Genomic DNA, 27,778 nt, shown 5'->3' on the forward strand with positions numbered 1-27,778 from the left:
AAGTGTGAGCAAAGGCACTCATAAGTTATGTGACCCGGTAGGTCATTTAACACCTCTTGATCCCATCCCCTCTCAGATACTCAAGGACTTTGCTACTGCAGTTACCTTTCTCTCTTCAGCAAGGACAGTCTCAGCCTCTTACCATGCCATTCTCATCAGCATACTAGCAGAGGCAGTTTCCCCTACAGGAAAAATACAGACTAAAGACAAACTTTTCTGTCTTCTACTCCCCTCTAGCTCCACCCTAATTCATTACTCTCCTTTACAGCAAAAATAAGACTTTCTCTTTCAGCTTCTTGCTCTCCATTCTTTCCTTCTTGTAATTTTCCATTCTCCTTTAACCCCACTCCAGCCAGGAGTTTGGTGTGGCACTATAGGATAAACACTGGACTGCTAACCACAAAGTCAGCGGTTCAAACCCACTAGCCACTCTTTGGAAACCCTAATCAGGGTTGCTATGATCTGGACCTGACTCACTGGCACTTAACAACAACAACAACAGTTTTATACCAAGTTTATAATTGACTGCCATCTTGCTGAAAGCAGAGGCCACTTCACAGTCCTGACAGTATTCCGCATTTCCGCAGCACTTGACCCGGCTGGTCATACTCTCCTTCTTAAAGCACTTTCAGCACTTGGTTTCCCAGAAACCACACTTAGCACATTTCTCAGGCTTCTTTGCCAGGCACTCCTTAACCTTCTTTCTTCTCAGTGTCAGGCCCCAAGCCCAGTCTTTACCCTCTTCTTTGTCCATATTCCCTTCCTTGGCTATTTAATCCAAGTCCTAGCATAGTGGTTACGAATCGGGCTGCAAACCTTCAGGTCAGCAGTTTGAAACTCCCAGTTGTTCAGTGGGAGAAAGATGAGGCTTTCTGCTCCTGTAAAGACTTACAGCCTTGGAAACCTTGTACAGGGTCGCTATGAGTCAGAACCAACTCCACGGCACATAACAACAACAATGGCTTTACATACTATCAAAAGCTAATAACTTACATACTTGTATCTAAAAACCCAGCTGCCATAAATTTAATTGTGACTTACGGCAATCTTGTATGTATCAGAGTACAAGAACTGTGCTCCCTAGGATTTTTATTGACTGATTTTTCCCAAGTACATCAGGCCTTCCTTGTGAGGCACTTCGATAATTGTTGCTGTTAGGTGCCATCGAGTTGGGTTCAACTCATAGCAACCCTATGCACAAGAGAACGAAGCACAGCCTATTGCCGCTGCCACTGTGCCATTACATCTCACTGGGGATCTCCCCCTTTTTTGCTGACCCTCACTTTACCACGCATGATGTCCTTCTCCAGGGATGGGTCCCTCCTGATAATATTTCCAACATATAAGAGGTGAAGTCTGGCCTTCTTGGCTTCTAAGAAGCATTCTAGCTATACTTCTTCCAATACAGATGTGTTCATTCTTTTGCTCTTACTTTTCTAACACCGTAACTCAATTCTTCTCCAACACCATAATTCAAATGCATCAAATTCTTCTATGTTCTTCTTTATTCACTGTCCAACTTTCACATGCAAGTGAGACTACTGAAAATATCATGGCTTGGGTCATGTGCACCTTAGCCCTTAAACTGATATCTATGCCCTTGAACACTTGGAAGAGGTCTTGTGCAGCAGATTTACCTAATGCAATACATCATTTGATTTCTTGATTGCTGTTCCCAAAAGTGTTGATAGTGGATCCAAACAAACAGAAGTCTTGGACAATTTCAATCTTTTCTCCATTTACCATGATGTTATTTATTGGTTCAGTAATAAGGATTTTTGTTTTCTTTACATTGAAGTGCAACCCATACTGAAGGCTGTGGTCTTTGATCTTTATCAGTAAGTATTTTAAATCCTCTTTGCTTTCAGAAGCAAGGTTGTGTCATCTGCATATCACAGATTGTTAATGAGTCTTCCTCCAATTCTGATGCCACATTCATCCAGTTTCTCAGATTATTTGCTAAAAATATAGGTTATTGAATAAGTATGGTGAAAGAATACAACCCTGTCTCATACCTTTCCTGATTTTAAACCATTCAGTATCCCCTTGTTCTGTTCTAATGACTGCCTCTTTGTCTATGTACAGGTTCCTCATGAGCACAATTAAGTGCTCTGGAATATCCAGTCTTCACAATTTATTCATAGCTTGTCATGATTTACACAGCCAAAACCTTTGCATAGTCAATAAAGCACAGGTAAATATCTTTCTGGTAGTATCTGCTTTCAGCCAAGATCCATCTGATGTCAGTAATGATGTCCCTCATTCCACATCCTCATTCAAATCCAGCTTGAATTTATGGCAGTTCCCATCAATGTACTGTTTACCCATTTTTAAATGATCTTTAGCAAACTCTTACTTGTATGTGATATTAATGATATTGTCCAATGATTTCCACATTTCACTGGCATTGATGAGTAAGTGCCTCCAATGCTGCATTAGTTTGTTCAAAGATTTCAATTTGTATTCCATCAATTCCTGGTGCCTTGTTCTTTGCCAATGTCTTCAGTGCACCTTAGACTTTTTCCTTCAGCACCATTTGTTCCTGATCAGATGCTGCCTCTTGAAATGGTTGAACATTGTCCATTTCCTTTTGCTATAGTCACTGTGTATTCCGTCCCTCTTCTTTTGATGCTTTCTGCATCATTCAATATTTAGCCCATGAAATCCTTCAATATTTCAAATTGCGGTTTGAATTTTACTTCAATTCTTTCAGCTTCAGAAGTGCTGAGCATGTTCTTCCCTTCTGGTTTTCTAACTACAGACCTTTGCACATTTCATTATAATATTTGATTCTGTCTTCTCAAGCTGCCCTTTGAATATTTCTATTCAAACCTTTTACTTCCTCATTTTTTCCCTTTTTGCTTTTTTTCTATGCTGAGAAACAAATTTCAGAGTCTCTTCTGGCATCCATTTTGGTCTTTTCATTCTTTCTTTCTTGTCTTCTTAATGACTTTTTCCTTTCTTCCTGTAAGATGTTCTTAATGTCATCCCACAACTCTTCTGGTCTTCGGTCATTAGTGTCTATGCATAAAATCTGTTCTTGAGATGGTCTCTAAGTTCTGCTAGGATATGTCAAAGATCATATTTTGACTCTCATGGACTTGTTTTAACTTTTATCAGCTTCAGTCTGAACTTACATATGAACAATTAATGATCTGTTCCACATTCTGCCCCTGGCCTTGTTTTGGCTGATGATAGGGAGTTTTTTCAACCATCTTTTTGCATTAGGCAAATCTGCTGCACAAGACCTTTTTAAAGTGTTGAAAAGCAAAGATGTCAGTTTGAGGACTCCGTTGCACTTGACCCAAGCCGTGGTTATTTTCAATGACCTCATATGCATGTGAAAGCTGGACAGTGAATAAGGAAGACTGCAGAAGAATTGATGCATTTGAGTTAAGGTGTTAGTAGGAGAATATTGAAAGTACCATGGACTGCCAAAAGAACAAATAGATCTGTGTTGGAAGAAGTACAACCAGAGTACTCCTTGGAAGCCAGGATGGTCAGACTTCATCTCTCATACTTCAGACATAGTATCAGGAGGGACCAGTCACTGGAGAAGGATATCATGTTTGATAAGATGGCGGGTCCAAGAAAAAGAGGAAGATCCCCAACGAGACGGATTGGCACAGTGGTAGCATCAATGGGCTCAAACATCGCAACGATTGCGACGTTGGCCCACGACCAGGCATCGTTTCATTCTGTTGTGCATAAGGTTGCAATTAGTCGGTACTAACTCAATGGCACCTAACAACAACAACTTTCCACATGTAGTCAATTAAATTTCTGATTATTGCATCTGGTGAGATCCATGTGTATAGTCATCTTTTATGTTGTTTGAAAAAGGTATTTGCAATGAATAAATCACTGGTCTTGAAAAATTCTATCATGTGATCTCCAGCATTTTTTTAATCATCAAGGTCATATTTTCCAACTACTGATCCTTCCTCTGCATACCAATCATCAGTAATTATCAATACATCTTGATTACATATTTGATCAATTTCAAAGTGAACAAGTGGATAGAATTTTTCAACTTCATTATCACTGGCTTTAGTGGTTTGTGGGTAAATTTGAATAACAGTGGTATTAATTGGTCTTCCTTGTAAGCATATGGATATTATCCGATCACAGACAGAGTGTTGTACTCCAAGATAGATCTTGAGAAGTTCTTTTTGACAATGAATGTGACACCTTTCCTCTTCAATTTATCATTCCCAGCATAGTAAACCTTATGATTGTCAATTTCAAAATAGCCAATACCAATCCATTTCAGCTCACTAATGCCTATGATACCAATGTTTATGCATTCCATTTCATTTTTGACAACTTTCAATTTTCTTAGATTCAAACTTAATACCTTCCTTGTTCCAATTATTAATGGATGTTTAATCTGTTTCTCCTCATTTTGAGTTGTGCCCCAGAATCAAATAAAGGTCCCGAAAGCTCTACTCCATTTGCATCATCCAGGTCAAAAATACTTTGAGGAGGCAGCTCTTCCTCAGTCATATTTTGAGTGCCTTCCAACCTGTTTTCATTTTCGGTACTATATCTGACAATGTTTCATAAGGTTTTCATTTGCTAAACAAACAGAAGGAGCCCTCCTTTTTCCTAGCCTTAGTCTAGAAGCTCAGCTGAATCCACCATGGGTGACCCTGTTGGTATTTAAAATATCGGTGGCATCACTTCCAGCATCCCAGCAACATGCAAACCACCTCGGTAGGACAAACTGACAAATGAGTGTACAGGCCCCTCTGGTAGTGGTCGTGGTGGTTGTGTACCAATGAGCTGTTTCTGACTCATGCGGACTCTGTATATGCTTTTCTAAGGCTGTAAGTCTACGAAGAAGCTCTGGTAGTGTAGTGGTTATGAATCGGGCTGTGAGCCACAAGGTCAGCAGTTCGAAACTACCAGCTGTTTCGCAGGAGAAAGATGAGGCTTTCTGCTCCCGTAAAGATTTACAGCCTCAGAAACCCTATGCAGGGTCGCTATGAGTCGGAACCGACTCCACGGCACATAACAACAACAACAAGTCTTCATGGGAACAGAAAGCCTCATCTTTCTCCAGGAAAGCAACTGGTAGGTTCAAAGTACTGAACTTGTGATTAGCAGCCCAGCTGGCAATTCACTAGGCTACAAGGGATCCTGGGCGCCCATCTTGATCGGTTCAAATCTGTAGCTTTTCAGTTAGTAACCATTTGCACTACCTATGGCCTCCTTGTTCCCATGTATTTATTTACTTATTGAGACACCCTTGGCCCCCAACCTGCCTCGTTCTTTGTAACCCCATAAATTCTCCAGTTTGCCCATTGAATCTATCCTTAAGGTATAAGAGATACTGCCACACTATATTGAAACATATACCTCAAAAATGATTTATAATTTGCCTGCTTTTCTGCTCCTTCCCTCTTGAAAACAAGTTTAAGGCCCTGTTTCTTCCCAGGATAATATCCTACCACAGCAAGCGATGATCAGTAACACTTGAGCTGGGCCACCGAGCAAGCACAGAAATGACAGTCACAATCTACATTTGATTCTGGAACAAAAGAACTTGATCTTTTGTTCAAAAGGAATAGTCACTGCATTGGCTACCCAAAATGGGGGGGGGGGGCGCTACAAAGAAGTAACTGGCTTACAAGCTTTCAAGAGGGACCCTAGATCCAGAGGGTGCAAAGGAAGGTAGCATCTCCACTGAGTAGTATCCAACCTGTCTAGGAGGGGCTGATGAAAGGAAATGCAGATAGGTCTCTTGTGACACAATAGTGAATAATTGTTATCAGGACTGACTGTGAGGGCTGGAAATATAAAGGTAGACATTTTGTAGCAAAAGGAGGGGAGTGACTGACTTTGAAGTCCAGGAGCAGAGGTCCCTGGGACCATCAAGGGAAAAGAGTGGAGTGTGGGACCCTACCCAGAGAAACAGTGATGCCAGAGATGGAGGCAAAGACGATGACGTGGAGAGATGGAGCAGCTGGGAACTCTAGCTAGACCCAGAGAGGGAGAGGGGCTGTGTGCTGAGGACCAAGGGGCAGGCTTGCCCTTTGGTTCTTTGATGATGCATGGACGGGATTGTTATCATGGCAACGATATACAATAAGATGAATGTAAAGCTAATGTTCTCCATGTAAACTATCACATAATTCACAATAAAACCCTTTAAAAATTTTTTAAAAAGGGAATAGTCACTAGAAAGATGTCATCAGACCAATTTGGACAACATTTAGAAGTGAGGAGGGTAAGAAGTAACTTCTTGGTCAAGAATCATACCCCTTCCCCAATGCATACTCATGACCATTTTTGGAAATCTTTTACATATTTATAAACCCCCCCCCCCAATTTATATATATATATAATTATAAACCGTCTTTGGATGAAGCTTACTTTGGCAACTGTGGTCCCAGCAGCTCTGTGGTTGGTCAGTCTAAGTAAAGCCTTCAATTTCACATTCTAGTCTATTTTTTATCCTTCAACTGCACAGAGTGAGACCTGGTTTGGTAACATTATTATATCTTCTCTTCTAGATGGAAGCTTCTTGTTCATCAAAGACTTGTGGAATGAATGCTGTGAAGACAGAGCTCTTAGGACATGTTGTGACCTGAATGAATGACTTATAAGACTGCTGCTCATATTCTATCTCTGTCCTAGCTGCAAAGAGAATGGAATGATTATTCTTATCAAAGAGAAATGAAAAAGAAACTCCAAAAGAACTGAAGTCTAAATCCTGCCTCAGACTATCAAAACACTTTGCTAAAGCCATGAAAAAAATCTGAAATTGCAAGATTAATCATGCAAAATGTGATGGATATTTAAGGTAGTTTCAAGCAAAAATAATGACCCAATAAACAAAGTTTCTTTAATAGGCACATTAGCAGGCAGTGTAGTAGGCTGTACCATCCTCTCTAGAAGGACAGTAAGATACCTTCTACTCAAGCAATTCACAGTTACAGACCCCACCTTGGGCTGTCCTGGACACATACGGACTCTTGGTCAGTGATCCAGATACAGCCATATGAATGAAGAGGTGGCTTTGGCAGTCTACCAAAAACCTTTGCTCACACACTTCAGATAACTGTCGGCAACCGTCCCAGGACCAAGTAAAACTGCCCCTCTTCCCATGTGCAGGAGGTTACTTCAAACTTCCTGGCTCCTTGGGGCTGAGGAGGTTTATGGAAGGACATTCTATACCATGTATTTAGGTCACATTCATTGAAGAATGACCTTGGTTTTGGTCTGCTGTTCTGCTGTGAGGTTGAGTTTTTAATACAATTCTAAATAATTGTGTTCTTATCTGTGCATTCACCTAGAAACTAAAAAGGCTTTAAGGTTAGGATTTTTCAGAAATTGAGAGAGACATCAATTACTGAAAATCTTTGTGGATCACTGAAAATCCCACAGGTACCACCACAGACTGGAGTTGAGGGCTCTTCTCCCCCAAGTCTGGCTACTGAATGGGGTAGTGCAATGTTCCCCTCCTTCCAGTCATCTCAGTCACCACATACCACATATTTAGGGGTTTTATTCCTAATCATCATGTGGAAATTGGATTTAAAAGTAAATAAATCAGTATACAGGAGATACAATGGCTCCAAGTTCTTGAAAAACTATTCTACTATGATCCTGGTATACTTCTTGACTCCTTCCTGAGAAGGCAAGTGGTAACCCAGTTAGATTTCTGGGTTCTATTTCCACTTCAAAAAGTGGAGTTCACTGAACCTCTCACTTCCATCTGGTCCAGGCTTTCTGGAGAACCAGATCAATCCATTCTTGCCTTCTGACAGAACAATAGATTTCACTGGAATTCCAAGTCCATATTCTAATACGTCATTTAAAAAAAAAAAAATCCTGCTATGCATGCTACAACATGGATGAACCTCGAAGACATGCTGAGTGAAATAAGTCAATCATAAAAGACAAACATTGTCTGAACTCACTGATATGAAATTATAAGAAAAGGTAAATGCATAGAGACCAACAGTTATTAGTGGATACCAAGTACAGGAAGGGGGAGGGAGGAGAATCCATTTCTGTGACATCATAAATTTTTGTTTAAGTTAACAGGAAAATTGGCATTGACTAAAGGTAATGGTTAAACAACTTAGCAAATGTAACTGACATCACAAAGATGTACATCAGAAAAGGGGTCAAATAACAAATACAGCATTTAATTTTACAACAGCAGTAAATAAAACGGCAATAGTTGTTGGTAATAATTAGGAACAACTAAACACCTCATAAGGAGCTCTGGTAGCGTAGTGGTTACGAATCGGGCTGTAAACCGCAAGATCAGCAGTTCGAAACTACCAGCTGCTCCGCGGGAGAAAGATGAGGCTTTCTACTCCCGTAAAGATTTACACCCTTGGAAACCCTGTACAGGGTCACTATGAGTCGGTTCTGACTCCACGGCACATAACAACAACAAACACCTCATGGAATGAGTTTCCAGGGTCTATCTGGTCAATTGGCCTAATATTGCTTTTAGAGTCTCTGTTCTACCACCTAGTTTAGTGAGTAGTGCTTGGGGTCTTAAAAGTTGGTCTAGAACAGCAGAGGAAGATAAAGACCCAAGAATCTAAAAAGGAAATGGAGGACAGATCTAATTGCCTGCATGGACCATTGTCAACTATCTCCCTTGCCATGAGACCAGAAAACTGGGGTAGTACCCAGTCACTATTACTATGTGTTTTAATCAAGAACCCAAAGGATAGATCCTGGTCAAAAAAAATATGGAACAGAATTTCAAATTCTTTTAGAAACCATACTTCATCTACTGAGATTGGGGGAACCTTCAAATATACAGAGATAATCTTTAAGCCTTGAAGTGAAACCATCCCATAAAGTCATCTTTAAATTAAACATGCTTGTCTTGATCAGTGCATTTGTTTAAAGCATTATCTACTGTATTTTTACATATAATGTATATTACGTGTATAGGAAACTAAAGACAAGAGGGTTACATGGTTAGCAAAAAAAACTGTAACACATTATTTGCAAAAAACATTGTATACAAGATCAAATTGACAATGTTGTTGTTGTTAACTGCCGTTGAGTCAGTTCTAACTCATAGGAACCCTGTATAGGGTTTCCAAGGAGTGGCTGGTGGGTTTGAATTGCCGACCTTGAGGTCCGCAGTCCAGTGCTTTTCATACAGTGAATAACCCTAAATCACAGAGAAATTTATGGGATAGAGTGTCTTAAGTAAATGGAACAATATGGGTAGAGATGAGAATAGTGACACAATACAATGAATGGAACAAGTGCCATTGAACTGTGTATGTAGAAAATGTTGAGTCTATATATTTTCAGCTCAAATAATTTTTTTTTTTTTTTTAAATCTCTCTGACTTTGCAGATACTTGCCAAGATGTTGGGTATATGGTAAAAGCCCAGCTGACCGTATGAGGTGCTGGATTGAAAATTTACCTAGCCAGACTTCACATTGGGATTTTTCCTCAGTACAGACTGAATTACTTGTTGCTTGGTGTTCTGGGGCTGCCCTGAGCAGCCACCCTCTGGGGTTGTCCATCTGAGGCATAGTAGGAAGCAACATTCTTTAGCAGCCTTAACACAACTGGCAGGGTGATGGCTACCGCCCTTTTGAAAGCAGAAGGCAGAGGCATTAGCTGCATTGTCTCTGGATGTTGGCATAAATGTGATCCTGCCCTGAGGTTGAATCCCTTTTGTTGGGCAGATAAGGGAGTGTACTGAGCTCCAGGGGAAAAAAGACAGGAGGACACTGACAGATGGGAAAAGGGTCACCCCCACAGCAGGGAGTCAGCCTGGAAGTGGGTACTATAGCAACACTTTAAGAATGATCCTGTGAATTAAAGGATGGTTGGATTCACTGTGTCTGCTCAGACAGGGCCTGGCTGGGCCTTTGTCAGCCAGCAGATGAGAAGCTGGTTTGCTTTGACAGTCTAGTTGTGTTCAAAGAGTTGAGTGATCGACAGTCTAGTTGTGTTCAGATAGCTCTAAGCTATAGAGATAACACTACTCCTGAGCTTCATTTAATAGGATAAACCAGTGGTGTACTAAGGAGGGAGCCACTGAGCCCAATCCACCCATTGTTAAGTGCCGTCAAGTGGGTTCTAACTCATAGTGACCCTTATACGGTTTACAAGGAGCAAGTGGTGGGTTTGAACTGGTAACTTTATGGTTAGTAGCCCAGTGCCTATCTTACAGTGCCACACCAGGACTCCAACAATCTGCCCCAGGTGAGTGCAATATGCAGGGCTTTTATTTATTTTTTCTGTCTGAAGAGAGTTTTAAAAGAGTAAAAAAACTGACTAGAAGTCAGTTTGCCATGTATTATTGCACCAGCAGCTTTAAGCAATGTCAGTGATAAAATAATCGCTGTAGGGGCATATTTCTCCCACGCTCTCCACAGCACCACCACCAAACACACACTTGGTACACCCCAGGATAAACAAGCACCAGGTGGGAAGATTATAAATCAGCAAAAGAGTAAACAGAAAGCAAATGACTGCTGAGATAATTTTTTTATTACTACAAAAACCTACTCCTTGTGTGGCACTGTAGGATAAGCACTGGACTGCTAAACCACAAGGTAGGCCGTTCAAACCCACCAGCTGCTCCTTGGAAACACTATATAGGATCACTATAGGTCTGTCATTGTGAGTCAGAATCAGCCCAACTCAATGGCATTATGTTTGTTTTTGTTTTGTTTTATACTGGGCTTAGAAGTTCTAGAGAATTATTTCTGCCAAATTCTACTGATCAAAGTAGTCCAAATTCAAGAGCAGAAAAATAGAATCTATTTCATGATGAAGATGCTATTATATCCATCTTTGGAAGCATGGTCTCACTCATACATAATGCTTTCTCCATCATAAAACAGTGTGCTTTTAATTTTGCCTTTAACTGTGATAACCTTATCAAGCTGGAAAGAGAGAGGTCCAAATTTGTAGTTTTAAAAATTAAACTCTGTAATTGTCACCGTGCCTTGGTTCGGAATGGGAAGTTGGTCTCCTATGAAAACATGAGATTGTGGCATTCCTAATAAAGCAATGACATTAGAGAGCAAATATTAGGATGAACCTAAATTGCCAAAACGTAAAATCCAAAGCAGATTCAATTTTATGAGACTGTTCAGGCAACAAGTTATAGCCTTGTCTATCACTCAAAGTCAAATGGCAAGCATATTTTGGTCATTAGTCCTGAGTATTGAATGAGCCCGTGCACTTTAATTTACATCTTTTAAAATCACGATTGTTGGGCTCCACAAGATTGTAAAGGTCACAATGTTGAGATTTTCAGAGACTGTAATGAATGACATAGCTGTTGAGGTCCCTTATAATTCCCTTTCTAGGTCAGAGAAGTGCATGTATCTCAGTCCAAAGAGGATCCACATGAGAGCTGGTATGCATCACTACTCTCAAGATGTGACTCCAGTCACAGCTAATCTACCTAGATGCGTACAGAACTTTGGTTTCGAAAGCATTTTCCAACGTCTTAGTCTCTCCTCACTATAAATAACTGGGTGAATAGGTCCAGTGTGAATGCCCACCGTTTACACATATGTAAACATTACCAGAGAGATCATAATCTCCCTAGGTCACATAAATTAGATGCAGACTCAGGAAGAAGAGGCACTCCTATCTCCTCATCATCCAGGGTTGTTTTTGTCTGAGGAGCAGACGGCCCTGCTAGCCTCCCTTCCTATCGGCCTTCAGGCCTGGGCGGACGTCCTCTTGTCTACTCCTCAGTAAACTTTTAGGCAAGTTCAGTCAGACCCCAAGCATTAGTTTCCAGAGTGACTCCTGCCCAGATAGATCCTTGTCTTTACAAGGAGTGTGTGGGCGGACACCCCCACTATCTGGGGCTCAAACTTTCCTTCCCCAAAAGGTCCAGACGTGAGTCCGCTTTACAACACCAAGTCTACAGGTTCCTCTCATACACTGCCAGAACGAAGTGCTTGGTTTGTTCGCCTCCCTCCTTCTTAATGTCCTTAATTTCGCTCAAGGAGGAGGGAGAGAAAAAATCCGTCTTTTTACGACAAAAACCCCTAAGGGCCATGGGGTCGGAGTTCGTCTCCCTGCCCCCCTTTCTGTTAGTTCTTCCTCACACTCCTCCCTTCCTGCATCTTTCGGCCAGTTTCCATTTCGGTTCTTCTCCTAGTCCCTCCTCTCCCTCTTTTCAGTCGCTCCAGCGCCAAGCGCCCACCCTACACTCTTTCTCTCCTTCCTTCCATTCGCCCCTCTTCACTGCCCGCTGCTCCCCGGCTTTTGTTGCCCGGGCTAGTTCCTAACTTGAGAGCGTCTCTCGCCTCCGCGCCAGGTCACGTGCGTTGGTGACAACCTCTCGCAGGGCGGCCCCAGGGCCCCAGCGCTGCCGATTGGTCGGGCCGGGCCTGGCGCGGCCCGGGGCGGGGCGGCCGGGCGGGTCCGACCGGCGGGCGGAGCGGCTGATCAGCTGTTCCGAGCGCAGCACAACAAAAGAAGCTAGACGGCCGGGCGGCGGCCAGCAGCGCAGCAACAGGAGCCTGGAACCTGCCCCGCATACGCCGGCCGGGGTCTGAGCGTGGGCACAGCCTGGCCGCCGCAGCTACCTCAGGAGCCCCTCACAGGCCCGCGCGGACGGCCGTGTCTCTCGCTGCACAGCCTGTCTGAGAGTCAGACCCACGTAAGTGCTGGAGGGCGAGCGCCCCACTCCCTGGCCGGCCGCGCGCCCTGCCCTCGGGGCGCTGCCCCAGCCCTCCGCTCGCCTGTCCTCGGCGGTCGCGGTGGGGCGCAGGGGCCGGGCGGACCCGGGCCGAGCGGAGCTGAGCTCTGGCTGGGTGGCGGTTGAGTGTTTGGTTTCTGCCTCCTCCCCCGAACGTGGCCTGTTTTCTTTGCTGCGGCGGGTCCACCTCTTTCTCCTCCTCCTCCTCCTCCTCATTCCCATCCACGCCTCCTCCAGCTCTCGGCCGTTGGACTGGACTGCTAGGTCTGGATTCGGTGTCGGGGGCTCTTGGCTGCGGGTGGCAGCAACCCCGGTTACCGCCCTAGGACGCATCCCTGTCAGAGGGGTTTGGACTCCCCAAGCCGGCGCGGGGCGCGCACGCTCCCCAAGTGCCCGCCTGCCCTTTGCATACTCCTAAATTCAACCTCGATCCTGTGTGAAGAGACTTGTCCTTCGTAATTAGAATCTTTCGTTTGACCACTCGTGGTTACTGAGCGCTCATCTATGGAGCCTTTTACATGCAGCAGCCCACTCATCCTATGAAGAGCTGGTGTTAAGTGCCGTTGAGTGGTTCTGACTTATACTGACCCTGTATAGGGTTTCCGAAGTCCAGTACTTATCCTACAGCGCCACGCCAAGCCCTCATTCCTATGAAGTTGTTGTTAAGTGCCGTAGAGTCGGTGTCGACCCATATCGACTCTGCATAGGGTTTCCGAGGAGCAGCCGGTGAGCTTGAACCGCCGACTTTGCGGTCCAGCGCATTAACCCGGCCTTTTTATTTTATCGCTAGGAAACCTGAGGCACAGATACACACAGTAAATTAAGTAATTTACTCCAGACCAAACCCAAACCCATTGCCTCCAGTTGATTTCCAACTCTTAATGATCCCACTGGGCAGAGCAGAAAGAACCCAGAGGGTTGCCAAGCAGCAATCTTTGTAAGCAGACTGTCACATCTTTCACGAAGGAATGACTTGGGTTCCGACTGCCAGTCTTTTAGTTAGCAGCCATGTTTTAACCATTGTGCTACCAGGAATCCTTTATGCAAGACAACACAGCCAATCAAAATCATTTTCTATTTTAATGCTACTATAGAATTTTATGTAGGGATTTTCCATTTTAATTGTGTTTCCTAATTCTACTAATTACCATCTATATTGAAATTTAGAATAGACTAAGAGCCTTTCTCCAATTGTAACTCTCTAGGATGTGGGCATCCTTTGCTAAGACAGCCTTTGTACATGCAAAGTAGCTTTGAGGAAAGCAAGAAAAAGGTGCCCCGTGGGGTCATTTGAACTGGGGTGCACCAGTTCAAATAATGTGTACACCAAGATCCTGAAAACTTGGCATCTGAAATACAGTCTTCAGTTACAGATATTAAAAGCACTAGGATGCTTTTGATTTTAAGTTGCAGCCACTTTAATGATAAAACCAGCACTTTACTAACTTCTATAACAAGGGCTTTGTTTTCTCATTTATCTTTTGTTTTATTTCTCTTGGGAGCCCTGCTTTCAAAATTCAAGGTTAATGGGCTATGAATTACAACTCTTGCTATCTTTGTCCACTCTCATTTCAGCCTCCAGGGCAGTCAGTGGCAGGTCTCTAGGGGAAGAGTAACTTCAGCTGTAGCTGGCTAAGTAGTCTGGGTGGAAGTAGAACAAGCAGAGGCAACTTTTCTTGGCTTGGGTTTTCTGCATGTTTGTGCAGTTCAAAATTGATTTTAAATTACTTGAATCAGCATTTATTTTTCTAAACTGGTGAGAGAAGGTGGGATATAAAAGAACATTTTGAGGCCAATTTTAATGAAAGTGTGTGTTTAGCCACTTGATGTACCTAAAACTGTCAAGAAGCCACAACTGTGCACATATTTAGAAGTTAAGTCATCAACATTGTGGTTTGCTTTTTTTTTTTTTACTTAAAAGTGTTGCTTTTTGGAGCCTCCTGCTGGTAGCCAAAACCAACTGAAACACGCTGTTCTCTGCAGTTCAAAGAACCAGAGTTGAGGCTGGCAGGAAGGAGCAGTGGGATCATGTGCAGGAAGAAAATAAGGCACTTGGAATCAGACAGACTTGTGCTCTAATCCTGCCTACACCCAAGGCCCACTGTCACTTTTTTTCCTGTCACTTGTGAGTAATGTCTAAGCCTCAGTCTTCGCATGAGTTAAATGGGGCAAGTAAGTACCTCAAATGCCTGTCACACACAGTATGTATTCAAGCAACTCTGACTCAAAGATGCTAAATGACTTGCCCACCATCACATAACTAGTTTGTGAGAAACTGGTAATGTTTACTATGTGCCTGGTGTGTGCTAGGTACTGTTCTAATCCTTCTATGAAGTAGGAGAGTAAACACTGCCCCCATTTTACAGATTAAAAAAAAAAAAGAAGTTACTAGGTTGCAGGTAGCATGACAAAGATTTAAACAGAGCAGGCTAACTCCAGAACCAGCCTTGGTTGCCTGTCCCAAAAATGAGACAATAAATCATACTAACAAACTTCTAGACCAACTCCTAAGTCTGGAAGTTCTAAATTCTCCCACTAGAACGTCTTTGCCCATAATAAACAGCCACCTTCCTCTGCCCACAAAGCATTTCTATTCATGTAATATGAAAACTATTGATGATAAAATGTTAACAGACCAGGATATAAAATTGTACATTCACAAGACTACAACTATGATTAAAAAGAAACCTGAATAGGAGAAAGAGCTAGAACAAATGCATTAATATGCTAACAATGATTATAATAATGCAGTAACAAAGAAAAGATTGTTTATTTACTTTCCACACTTGCATTGATGTGACTTTATTCATTTTATGAGAAAAACCATTTCTTTTAAGGGAGTGGTGAGATGCCTTCCGCCAAGCAGAGTAGGAACAAAGCTGCTTTCTTAGAATGCTTACAGCCAGACACTTTCTTTCTCTCCTCCACTGGAGAGAAACTGCTGAGCTGAGGTTGGTTGTAGCTGAAAGCCTGCAGGTACCTCAGACTACAGCAGTACTACCCCACCTAGCCTTCTTGTCAAATAAATTCCAAAGCTGTATTTGTAAATTTGTCCTCCTCAGACACATGCTTTCGCTGGCATTTTCACTTCAGTTTTACCATTTCCTTAGAGTTGTAAATGTTAACAGACATTGACCATGTGATAAAGAATGAGTCTGAAGCTTTGCTTTTGTCTTTTAGCTCCATATTGAACCAGAGCCATCTAGAACCCCTTACTGGGTAGGAACAGCACTTGGGTCATCAGTGGGAGATAAGCCGTGAAGGGTTCCGAGACATTTTCTAAAACAGTGCTGTCCAATAGAAATATAGAACATGAGCCACAAGTGTTTAAAATGTCTAGCTTGTTAAGTGCTGTTGAGTCTGTTTAGACTCAATCATAGTGACCCTGCAGAGGGTTTTCAAGGCTTTAAATCTTCAAGGAAGCAGAAAGCCTCATTTTTCTCCTGCAGAGCACTGATGGGCTTGAACCATGGACCTTGTGTTTCGCAGTCCAGTGCTTATTATATGGAGCCACTGCATTCCCCAAATTTTCTAGTTGATACATTTAAAAAAACATGGAAGAAACAAGTTATATTAATATAGTTCCAAAATTATTTATTCAATATAAAACTTATTAAGCTGCTAAAAAATTAAGCAGCTATTTTACATTTCTGATTGAAATTGGTGTATATTTTACACACCTCAATTTGAATGCAAAATTTTCATTGGAAATACTTGACCTATATTTCTGTATTTGAATGGCACAAAATTTTTAGTTGAAAAACTTGATTCATAAACTCAAATTGTTGTAATTTTTTCCCCAAAAAAACTTTTATTAGCAGCTTTTAAATGTCAGTGCAACAAAGATTTAGTTCCTCAGTCACACTAGCTATCTATTGTAGCTGGTGGCTACCACATCAGACAATAGAGTTTTAGAATATCAAGGTCCTTTAGCATATTGGACTCTTGTCCATTGTGATATCCACCAAAAGCAGAATCAAAGCAATTTTGCCTTGGGTGATTAGTCTAACCTGGCATCTTCACCGTGCTGGAAGTCTGCAGCAGGAGGGGAAGAAGTTATTTATTTAGCACAGTCTCCTCATCTTTCCAGTGATGAATGCAAAGCTCAGAAGGAGCTACACATTTTTAGTTCCAGTCACCTGTGGAAGGGCCAAAGCCAGAACCCTCATCTGCTTGTATCCGGGCCAGCACTATTTCCACCCTTCTCCAAGGTTCCAGCCTATGTCCTTCTCATAACAGATGTTTCATGATAAGTACCAGTCGTGACTCAGGTGAGATGGGGGATGAGTTCTTCCCTCACCTGGATGGACTTCTGAGTAATGCCCACCCGGAATTAGTTGCCCTTGAAGGAGACATGGGACATCTAGAAACAGAATCTGACTTCAGGAAACCAAGAGGATGACTTGACTACTCTTTAGAGAGCTTATCCAGAGATGCCTTTCCTATAGTAGAGATTATTCCAGGGATAGCTGGCTTCCATTACATGGAATTGGGGCTATAACCAGAATGGACAGTTGCATTTGTGAGACCAACAGCCCCAACCACAGTGGCCCCAGCACTGTTTATCATCCTACTTGAGCCCCAGTACCTTGCCTTCACGTAGCATCATAGATGTGGGGGGATGGGACAAGGGTTCAGTCTTTCTCATTGAGCAAGAGTTCCCATGTAGGACTCTCCCTTCCTCACTCAGCAACTGCAGCTTCTTAGCTGATGAAGGGTCAGAGTTGAGCCCTATACTTTGGGGAATTGTGATTCTTTCCTCAATGGGTTCAGCAGACACAGAATTGTATTTGAGTTAATATTTACCCCCATAATTTAAGAGAAATGGAAACATTTTGGAATTTTTGTTCTCAAAAGCCTTTATTTACATCAGACTTTGGGAATATAACTTACTATGCATCTCATTTTCCTTCTGGTTTCTCTTAAAATGCACCATAAAGCTGAATGTGGGCTCTCATTCAGAGCTCCAACCTTCATACTTTGGCTGTGTTACCATCCAGAAGAGTTTCAGGAAGACTGGTTATGCAAGTGACACTTCCTGTTTACCTGCTTTTAATAATTAATGGTTGAGGGTGAATTATAACCACAAAAGTGTTCAAATGTCATGTATTTGAAATGTTTTACTCTCACAGAGTGTGCCAAAAAAACTGTAGTGGCTCAATTTGCACATTACAGAGTCAAGGTTATTACTTGTAATAAAAATAAGTGTTTAGTGAAACATTCTTCACCACTCTGGTGATCTCATGTACTCTTAACGTTTCTGACATCTTTGTGTTGGTGACTCCCAAATGTATGCCCCCACTGGAGAGCTTACTCTGGAGCCTTCTATTCAGTTGCCTGCTAGAAATTTACAGATTTACATCCCAAACTTAGCATGCCTCAAATGCCCAACCTGAACCTTCTACAGTATTTCTATCCCACTAGATGGTCTCACCACCCCCTCAGTTGGCCAAATTGGTTCATCCTTGCCTTCTTTCTCTCCTTAGCTTCTGGCTTTCAATACCCTCCTTGATCCTAGTGTCTGCTTTGTTACAGCCCTGCTCTCCCATCTCTCCATCTAGACCCTGAGCCAAACCGAAGGTGCCATATCTCTTTCATCTGCAGGCTTTCAACAGTGTTCCTTCTCCCTTTTCTCCATTGTTGATCTTTACAACCATTCAAGATTCTTGTTAAGTGCCGTTGAGTCAATTCCGACCCACAGCAACCCTGTATAAGGTTTCCAAGGAGCAGCTGGTGAACTTGAACCACCAACTTTGCAGTTCAAACAACTTTGCAGTCTGATGCATTAGCCCATAGCACCACACCAGGACTCATTTATTTCAAGAGGCTTTCCCTGACCTCCACCCAAGTTAATGTTTGAAGAACACAGTCTTTTTCCTTCATTGGCGTTTATCACATTTGGTGGTGGGATGGCTTTATTCACTGCCATCTCCCCTGTGTTTACTATGCCTGCTGCTTAATTGTTGTTGTTGTTGTTAAGTGCCGTCGAGTCGGTTCCGACCCATAGCGACCCTTCTGCTTAATAGGTACTCAATTATTTGTAGAATAGTCATAGTTGACATTGATTGAGAACTTTGCCAAGTTCCTAGCTAAGTACATTGCCTGCATTATCTCATTTTAACAAGAGAAAGATGAGGGAGACCTAGGCGATTGTTGGGAAAGTGCTGGTCAGATACTGGGTTGGCTAAAACTAGAATGTGAGTGATGGCGACAGTAGGCAAATTTAAACTCTGCATGCAGCTCGAGTAAACAGGACTTGCTGATGTTTGGATAAGGGGTCGGCTGTGGAGCAGGGAAGATGGTGGTAAGGGGCATAAGGTGTTAAGGATAACGACTAGGTTTTTGGCTTGAACCATTACTGCTGCTGTGCTGCTCTTACTGAGACGGGGAAGGAGAGTATGTAAGTTTAGGGGGTGTAATGAAAGGTTCTCTTTGAGACATTAGATTTGAGATGCTCATCACATTGCCAGGTCTGGATGGATATATAAATCTGGGACCCTAGAATAAGATCAGACAGGGCTGGGGTTCCTCCTTTAGAAGTTACTTCTGAAGTATTTTAATTTCCTGACTTATATAACAAGTAACTGGCAGACCCAAGATTTGAACCCAGGTACTTTGCCTTGCAGCACCTGTTAGTCACTACACTAAGAAGGAAGTATTTCCAATTTATTCAATGCCAACTTGATTTTCTACAGTGTAAGTTTCTCTGTGCCAGCTATAGGAATTGTTCTGAAAGTCAAAGTATGGTATAATTACAGATTTTTAAAAACTGTTATTGTTGCTGTTAAGTGCCATCTAGTCAGTTCCGACCCATAGCGACCCTGTATAGCGTTCCTGAAGAGAGATTGGTGAGCTTGAACTACCAACCTTGTGGTTCAGACTAACTTTGCAGTCCAGTGCATTAACCCACAGTGCCACACCAGGTGTACTTATATATAAAATACAGAGCAGCAGAAGGGGAAATAAACGAGGGAAAGATGAGGGCCTGGCATAATGGTGACACTCCTGCTAGATTCAAATGAAGACTTATAGCAGTTGAATATCACTCTTCCCTTTTAATCCAAGATTCCTGAGATTTTTACAGGTTACATTTGTGTCCTCCAATCACAATCTTATGTAAAACAAAGATGTTGCATTCCTGTTTGACTCCTGCAGAAAGGGAAGGTTGTTGTTGTTGTATGCCGTGGAGTCGGTTCCGACTCATAGCGACCCTGTACAGGGTTTCCAAAGCTGTAAATCTTTACGAGAGCAGAAAGCCTCCTCTTTCTCCCGTGGAACAGCTGTTTCGAACAGCTGAACCTAAGGTTAACAGCCTGATTCGTAACCACTACGTTACCAGAGCTCCTTAGGATATAGGTTAAGTCATATTCTTCCTTCTAAGTGTTTATATGTGTGTGTCTGTGTCTGTGTCCGTGTCCATGTGCTTTTTAAAAACACACACATAGATACATGCTCATTTGAAATAACCTTTTTCTGTTTCATTTTAGGGATAGTGACTCTTCTTGCTTCTCATCTAAGTTGAATACGCATCCTTTGCACTTTAATCTCCTGTCAGTGCCATTGGGCTAACTGAAACAGGATTTTGAAATTGCAACTATAAAGACATCCAGCCAAAGTCTCAATCTTGCCTTAACAATGTTCCAGAGGCTGAATAAAATGTTTGTGGGTGAAGTCGATCCTTCACCCAACCAAGGACCAGAATTTAGTGAGAAAGAAGATGATGAATGGATTCTTGTTGACTTCATAGGTAAGGTATTATTAAGTAATTAGCCTGTACATAAAAGTGGAAAGTTTTACATATCAGTTTTTGCGTAAGTAATCTAATAACTCTAGCTTTTTAAGGCTTAAAAGTAAATAAACAAGAACATGTCCAAAAAAATTACAGAAGCATCCTTTGCCAGAGCAGTTGGTGAAATTGATTAACGTCACTTTCAAGTTTTGTAACTTCACACCTTTCAAAAAATTAGAGGCACTTGAATAGGAAACTGTCATATTAGACAAGCAGTAACCCATTTGGCTCATTAGTTATACAACAGTATAGAAACATTCTCAAAACATTTCCTACAAAACCATTATAATCCTACCCACCCCACCCCACCCACCCCCCTAAAAAAAACCCAACAGAGAATGGAAGCAAATACTGTTGAATGATGATGCACAGAGGAGATTGTAATCATTCCAACGAAACAATGAGTGTAAAACTGATATTCTCCCATGTAAACTATCACTCAATTCACAATAAAAACTTAATCCATCTCATACACACCATTGTTCTCATAGCGAACCTATATAGGGTTTCCAAGGAGAGGCTGGTGAGTTTAAACTGCCTGTCTTGCGATTTAAACTGACCTTATCGTCCAGTGCTTATCCTATAGCGCCACGTCAGGGCTCCACTGTTGTTGTTAAATGCTGTCAAGTCAATTCTAACTCATAGTGACCCTGTCTGTATAGGGTTTCTGAAGAGCAGCTGGTAGGTTTAAACTGCTGATCTTGCTTGAAGCTCAAACCAAGATTATCCTGCAGCAGCACACCAGGACTCCACTAGATACTCAGAAATTGTTTTTTATGATCATTATATGAATGAATATAAGTGTTCCCCCATCCCCCAATTTAAATAAGAGAAGCATGTACACATCAGCTGACAGTACCATCTCTTCTTTTTCTGTGCTCTGAATTTCATGGGTGGCTTCATAATTGGTCAACGTGATAACCGTCCTCCCATGGAACTGTTCGACAACACACTGTGGACTACAATCTAGACACGTGTACTGGGTTCTCAGCAGAGGAGGAAGAGGAGGAAGACATCAGTGAAGAGTCACCTACTGAGCACCCTTCAGTCTTTTCCTGTTTACCTGCATCTCTTGAATGCTTGGCTGATACAAGTGATTCCTGCTTCCTCCAGTTTGAGTCCTGTCCAATGGAGGAGAGCTGGTTTATCACCCCTCCCCCATGTTTCACTGCAGGTGGATTAACCACTATTAAGGTGGAAACCAGTCCTATGGAAAACCTTCTCATTGAACATCCCAGCATGTCAGTGTATGCTGTGCATAACTCCTGCCCCAGTCTCAATGAGTCCAGCTGTGGGACTGGAGAATTCCATGATCCAAGTAGTCCCAGGTACGTTGTATTTTCTTCTCTCCACAGGCAGTCAACAGTTTATTTCTTTCTACTACAATTCAAAGTTTTTGAAACATGCTAAGTAGTTTTATTAGATTCACAGAAGCATTTTGCATTAGTGCCACAGGGTGGGTGACAATATGAAAAAACATGTTCATTTTAGATTTTACCACAACATTTTGATCATAGAGTTGCTTTTTGCTTTACTGAGGAAAGATTTCCAACCCAAACAATATTTTGTTTTTGGGGAGCCAAAATGATCTGAACAGCTCTGCAGAATGGCAGATTGGTTGGGGCATGAACAGGTTAGGGGAGGGTACTTGGTCAGTGAAGATTGGTGTGTTCCAAAACAAACTTGCAGACTCCCATGGAACAAGTTCAAGATGCTTCCACCCACTGAAATACAATTTATGACCATGATACTTCACTCAAACGCTAGCTAGTCCATAATGCACTTTAGTGGAATGTTCCCTATGGTGTTAATGTATTTTGAGGATGCTGGCAGTGACTTAATTGCTCTAAGGTCAAGAGTACAAATGAATTGGATGGTTGAGAGCAGTTCAAATAGTCCTATAATTTGTGCTGTAAGCCAAAGGGTCTCTCTTTGGATTGTCCAGGCTTTGACTCTGCTAACTGAACTACTATATTATATATATCTCCTACTATTTCCTGTTTCCCAAATATAAACATGGCCCAGGCAGCTCATTAATTTGTTAGCTTTACCAGAGTTTGTTGCACTCTGAAGTCTCAATGATCATTTACAAGAATAAACATATACATGTACCAAAAAGAAAAAGAATTCACTTGTAGTGTTTTTGGAGTTTGGAATTGATTTACTTAAGGAGCTCTGGTAGCGTAGTGGTTACGAATCGGGCTGCGAACCCTAAGGTCAGCGGTTCGAAACTACCAGCTGCTCCGCAGGAGAAAGATGAGGCTTTCTACTCCCGTAAAGATTTACACCCTCGGAAACCATGTACAGGGTCGCTATGGGTCGGAACCGACTCGATGGCACTTAACAACAACAACAACAAATAGTAAATCTACAATAATGCTTCAAATAATTTTTTTTCAGTTCTTAAAAAAAGTTCTTCTCACCTCTAGTGAATTCCATTTTAAGAATTTAGTATGATTAATTACCACTTTAAATCACCTGGCATTTGTATATTTACTTTCAGTATTATACATACGCATATTCAGCAGCTTTGTAAAATAATATAGAACCAGTACATGTGTATCACAGAAAAACAGAAATGCAATATGCCAAAATTAAAAATTTTAAATGACAAAGTTATCCAGACATGAATACCATTTTAACACCCTAGGGCATATCCTTCCAGGTTGTTTTTATGTGCACATGCACATACATTTTTAACCTAAATGAGATCACGCTATACATGATTTTTAAATGTTTCTTTAGACAGTATTATTCCACCTTTTTGTTCAGTAAATTTCCACATCACCTACTTAACCCAAACCGTAACTCCAATTCCCTCAGTAGAACTAAAAATATTTCATTTATGAGGAGGGGCTTCAAAAAGTTCATTGAAAAAGGGAATTAAAAGATAATGGATTTTTTCCACTAACATTTAGAAGTCCCCTTCTAGTTTGTCCAAACTAATATCCAGCTCAGGACCATGCATGACATCTAGTTTTGTGTATTTGCATCTTTGATGCAGTGAGAATGTTGATTTTTTTCTTTTCTATATCTCATTCTTTTTTTGCATTCATGTTATAGACTTAACATATAGGATAGTTAAACAAATGCACTTTTCTATATGTAAAGGATTAAAGTAACAGTAACCTTTGTATGAATTCTTTCTGCACATAGAAAGTCCTGCAAATGATTACAGTCATAATAGTAACTTTTTTTTTAAAAGTCCTTAATTTTGGATTTGAAATTCTTATGAGAAAGCCTACTAAATCAAAATAGAATTCACGTGTTACCAAAATTGAAAGGCTGGCTATGAAGTAAACATCTGACCAGGAAGGAAATCATATGTCTTTTAAAAATTAGATTGCTTCCATCATGTGTATCCTTTAGGATGTTACCATAAAGGACAAAGTGCTTTGTAATTACCAGTGACTTCAGAGTGTGCATTTTATTGCAATGTAGCCTTTATAAATATTGTTTTTGAAGGGTTATATACTATCATAAGCCTATATAATATATGTGACTTTAATGACCCATAGTAAGCTAATTTAATGAAGAAACCACATCCTTACAGTAGAATTAAATAGCATTTTAAATCTTACTAGTGGTTTAATAGTCACCATTTAACATTTGTAGGGCCAGGAAAAGCTGCTTATAAGACTCCCTGGCACAGAGTAAGTATATTCACTTTGAGACTGTGTGGTGTGGGTTATCAGTCTGCATAGGGAGGGTAAGGACTTAAGATGCCCACCTTTTAAAAACCACTTTCTTTATACTAATTTCTGTTTTTTCCTACCAGTTTCCTAATGTGGCTTACTTAAATCCTATTTAGAAAGACAATATTGTACAGTAAAAAAATCATGTTTCCTTCAAGTGATTATAGGCAGAACATTAAACTGTCCTTCCTTTGTAAAATAACTTAAAAATCTTAACTCTTCTATACATATATGTTGTTAAGTGCCATCGAGTCAGTTCTGACTCATAGCGACCTTGTATAGGGTTTCCGAGGAGCAGCTGGTGAGTTTGAACTGCCTACTCTGGTTCAAACTGACCTTGATTTCAAGTGCTTATCCTGTGGCGCCACACCAGAACTCCTCAATACATAATATATGTTGTTAAGTACCGTCGAGTTGATTCCGACCCATAGTGACCCTGTCTAAGGTTTCCAAGGACTGACTAGTGAGCTTGAACCATCATCGGCCTTGCAGTTCAAACCACTTTGCAGTCTGACGCATTAGCCCACAGTGCCAGACCAGGACTCCTTACATATGCATATGTTGTTGTTGTTGTTATTAAGTGCCGTGGAGTCAGTTCCGACTCATAGAGACACTGTACAGGGTTTCCGAGGCTGTAAATCTTTATGGGAGCAGAAAGCCTCATCTTTAGCCCATGGAACAGCTGGCAGTTTCAAACTGCTGACCTTGCTGTTTGCAGCCCAATTCGTAACCACTACGCTTACAGAGCTCCTTTACATATATATGTATACAGTTGATATCAATTCTATTTGATTAGCTTTTAATAGAGAACATATCAGTCCTACTGTTTATAGTCATTTTAAGAATGGCATGGAGGCAGTGTCTGGCCTCTTCTGATCTCAAAAGTGGGGGAGGAAGTGAATCACGATTAGCATCAGCCCTTGGACTTTTCTTATGAGGTGGGGGTTAGACATGCCTCCACCCTCTTCTCTCCTTTACTGATGCTCTCACCACTTGTCCTACCACAGCACTCCACTTTTCTACTGTGCTCAGTGATTCATTACAATGGCCACACAAAATTCACACAATATTCATGATTAGGGGGTTTACTGGAGAAGTTAACAAGGTGCAAGTCAGGATCAGAAATGTTCAGGATACAGTTCTTTGGTCAAGACAGCCATTTCCCAATGATGCCCACAGACAGACCTCTCTCTCAGGCTCTTGGATTCTGCCCTACTGCCCTACTCAGGCAATGTTACAATGCTGCTTTAGTGCTGCCCATAAAATACCGACAAATACTGACACACCAGTCCACTGTAAGTCTCAGCCCAAAAGGGCTCAACTGTAGCTCCCTGGGTCAGCAAACCTAACTCTCAATTAAATATGTGGAAGGCACCCCATTCTGCAAGTGAGCCTCCTGCCCAAAGGCACTCAGCTGTACTGGCTATGTGGAGTGGGAAGCCCACTGCTCTGTGTCATGCTCTGGCTCTTGCTTCTGCTTCTCTGTCATGTCTCGGTGTCAACAGTTTTCTGTTCCTGGATCAAGGAGGTTCAATACACCAGGGGTTTCAGGATCCAAAGGACATGCTGCACTCCTGGCTCTACCTGATGGTAGTAAGATCTCCCACCCCCCCTTCTGTTGCTGAGATGGCTCATTTAATAATACCCAGCAGGATGTCAAAACTGACCAATCCCCTCATTAAGTTCCAAGTTTGTATAATCACCATTAGCTTTGTTAACAGTCACTGGAAATTGAATTATAATCTTATCAGCATCTTTCCTTACTTCTCTTACCCAGATCCATCAGAAAAAGAGGAAATGCACCCCATCTGCATAGTCTCACCTAGCCTTATTTGGTGGGATTTACAAAGACCATGGCTAAAAGAACCATATTAAATAATTCATTGCACTGTAGCCATATTTTAAGATTTATGTTCAAAGGTCTTTATAACATTGCCATGTAAATGCCGTTCCAAAATATGTCTTGTTATGATATAAATAAAAAGTTAGCGTTGTAGTCTCTAATGTGCAATAGCTTCTTAACTAGAAAAATGTTAAATGAATAGAACTTCTTATTCATAGATGTATTAAATACAGATTCAAAGCTTGTGTCCTAGAACATTTGAGAGAAGGAGCTGGTGGGTTTGAACTGCTGACCTTGCGGTTCAAGCTAACTTGTGGTCTAGTGCATTATCCTTCAGTGCCACACCAGACATAGTGCTTCACTATTACCCCTGCTTCATTGCCATGATCTTTGGAGTAAGACCTGTACCAGAATCCTATTTGAGTCAACTAATTGTGACCTTAACCTCTTTCAGTCTCAGCTTTATCATCAGTCAGTAAAATTTGAGATTAAAACATTTACCTCTTAAGATTACAGAATTAAAATACACAGTATTTATAAGAGAACTTGCAAATGTAGATATTCAGTAAGCACATATGTGTGAATTTATACTGTAATTGAAACTCAAAGAGTAAAGCATTTTTTAAAAAAATAAGTATTTAATTAATCATCTGTGGATATGTAGCATACGTATTTCCATTGAAAGTTGGCGTGCCTCCTCTACTGCTCTCTTACCTTAAACCTGCCTGGTATTTGAGTAGGTTTCTTGTTAGTCATCGTGGTCACAAAATACAAACTTTTGTCAGCCATGACACACTAAGCTTTCTTCAGCCATACACAAATTAGTGTGGGAAATTGATTTGCTCCCTAACTTTTCCAGTTTTATTATTAAAGTAATATAATAGTTTTAACAAGTAAAAACACTAGTAGTATTACAATAGAATAAACAATAAAGGTGACAAATATTTGCACCTTAGTTTCACATTGCAGACAGTGAAAAGATTTTCCAAAATTCTGGGGGGAAAAATCTTGATATATGATTTGGAGGGAAAATTGTATATTGTTATTTGGAAATTTTTCTGATTTTTGTTATTAGCATTGCTATGCTTTATTTAATACATCCACTTTTTTTCTGTTTCAGAGTGGAAGCTCAGAATGAAATAGGGCAGCACATTCATTGCTATGTTGCAGCTCTTACTGCTCAAACAACTTTTCTGGAGCAGCCCAAGAGTTTTCGCCCTTCCCAATGGATTAAAGAACATAGTGATAGACAGTCTCTGACCAGAAACAGCCTTCGTCGCCAAAATCTTACCAGGGATTTCCACTCTCGACAAGTTAAGCACAATGGCTGGGTTGTTCATCAGCCCTGCCCGCGTCAGTACAATTATTAAGAATTTCGAGTTCTGTTGGTTGGCTTCTCTTGGTTTGTGCATATGTATATGTGTGTGTGTGTGTGTATGGATGAACAATAAAGATACTGCCTTTTTACAGCCAACTAATGACCAATCACATAGTTTTATCAATGTGTTTAGACACTATCTTGAAAACCAGATTTACACACTTGTGTATCACATAATGCCTTTCTCTGAACCTTGTTTTGTAAATTTTTTCAGAATGTTTTAGAAAACAATACAAATGCAGTGTTTGAGAATGTCTTTTATCTATTAAGGTGTACATGAGTTAGTCAGCATTTTAAAGACATTTCTTTCCATGTGTGAGAATAGGCATCTTTCAATTTCATTTTATTTTGTATCACTTAATCTTTTAAGTAAGGAAAAATTTATTCTCAGGGTCAGCC

At 41.2% G+C, this 27,778-nt stretch overlaps 1 protein-coding gene and 1 pseudogene across 2 annotated transcripts; both read left to right on the top strand.

Annotated features, from left to right (window-relative positions):
* LOC102816195 overlaps positions 1–12,531 on the top strand; it is a 52,531-nt pseudogene extending 40,000 nt beyond the window's left edge.
* A 7,636-nt stretch (positions 12,532–20,167) lies between these two features.
* Positions 20,168–27,404, top strand: TP53INP1 (tumor protein p53 inducible nuclear protein 1). Of its 2 annotated transcripts, none has more exons than XM_006859207.1 (3): positions 20,168–20,421; positions 21,434–21,791; positions 27,122–27,404. In XM_006859207.1, the coding sequence occupies exons 1-3, from the start codon at positions 20,310–20,312 to the stop codon at positions 27,369–27,371; spliced, it is 720 nt and encodes a 239-aa protein (XP_006859269.1). In that variant the 5' UTR covers positions 20,168–20,309; the 3' UTR covers positions 27,372–27,404. The 2 variants fall into 2 exon arrangements, with proteins under 2 accessions (XP_006859269.1, XP_006859270.1); XM_006859208.1 differs by lacking the exon at positions 27,122–27,404 and adding an exon at positions 24,079–24,100 and having other exon boundaries at positions 20,310–20,421.
* The last annotated feature ends 374 nt before the right edge of the window (positions 27,405–27,778 follow it).

Source organism: Chrysochloris asiatica, unplaced genomic scaffold (genome assembly GCF_000296735.1).
Source record: "Chrysochloris asiatica unplaced genomic scaffold, ChrAsi1.0 scaffold00031, whole genome shotgun sequence".
NCBI classification, from domain to species: domain Eukaryota; kingdom Metazoa; phylum Chordata; class Mammalia; order Afrosoricida; family Chrysochloridae; genus Chrysochloris; species Chrysochloris asiatica.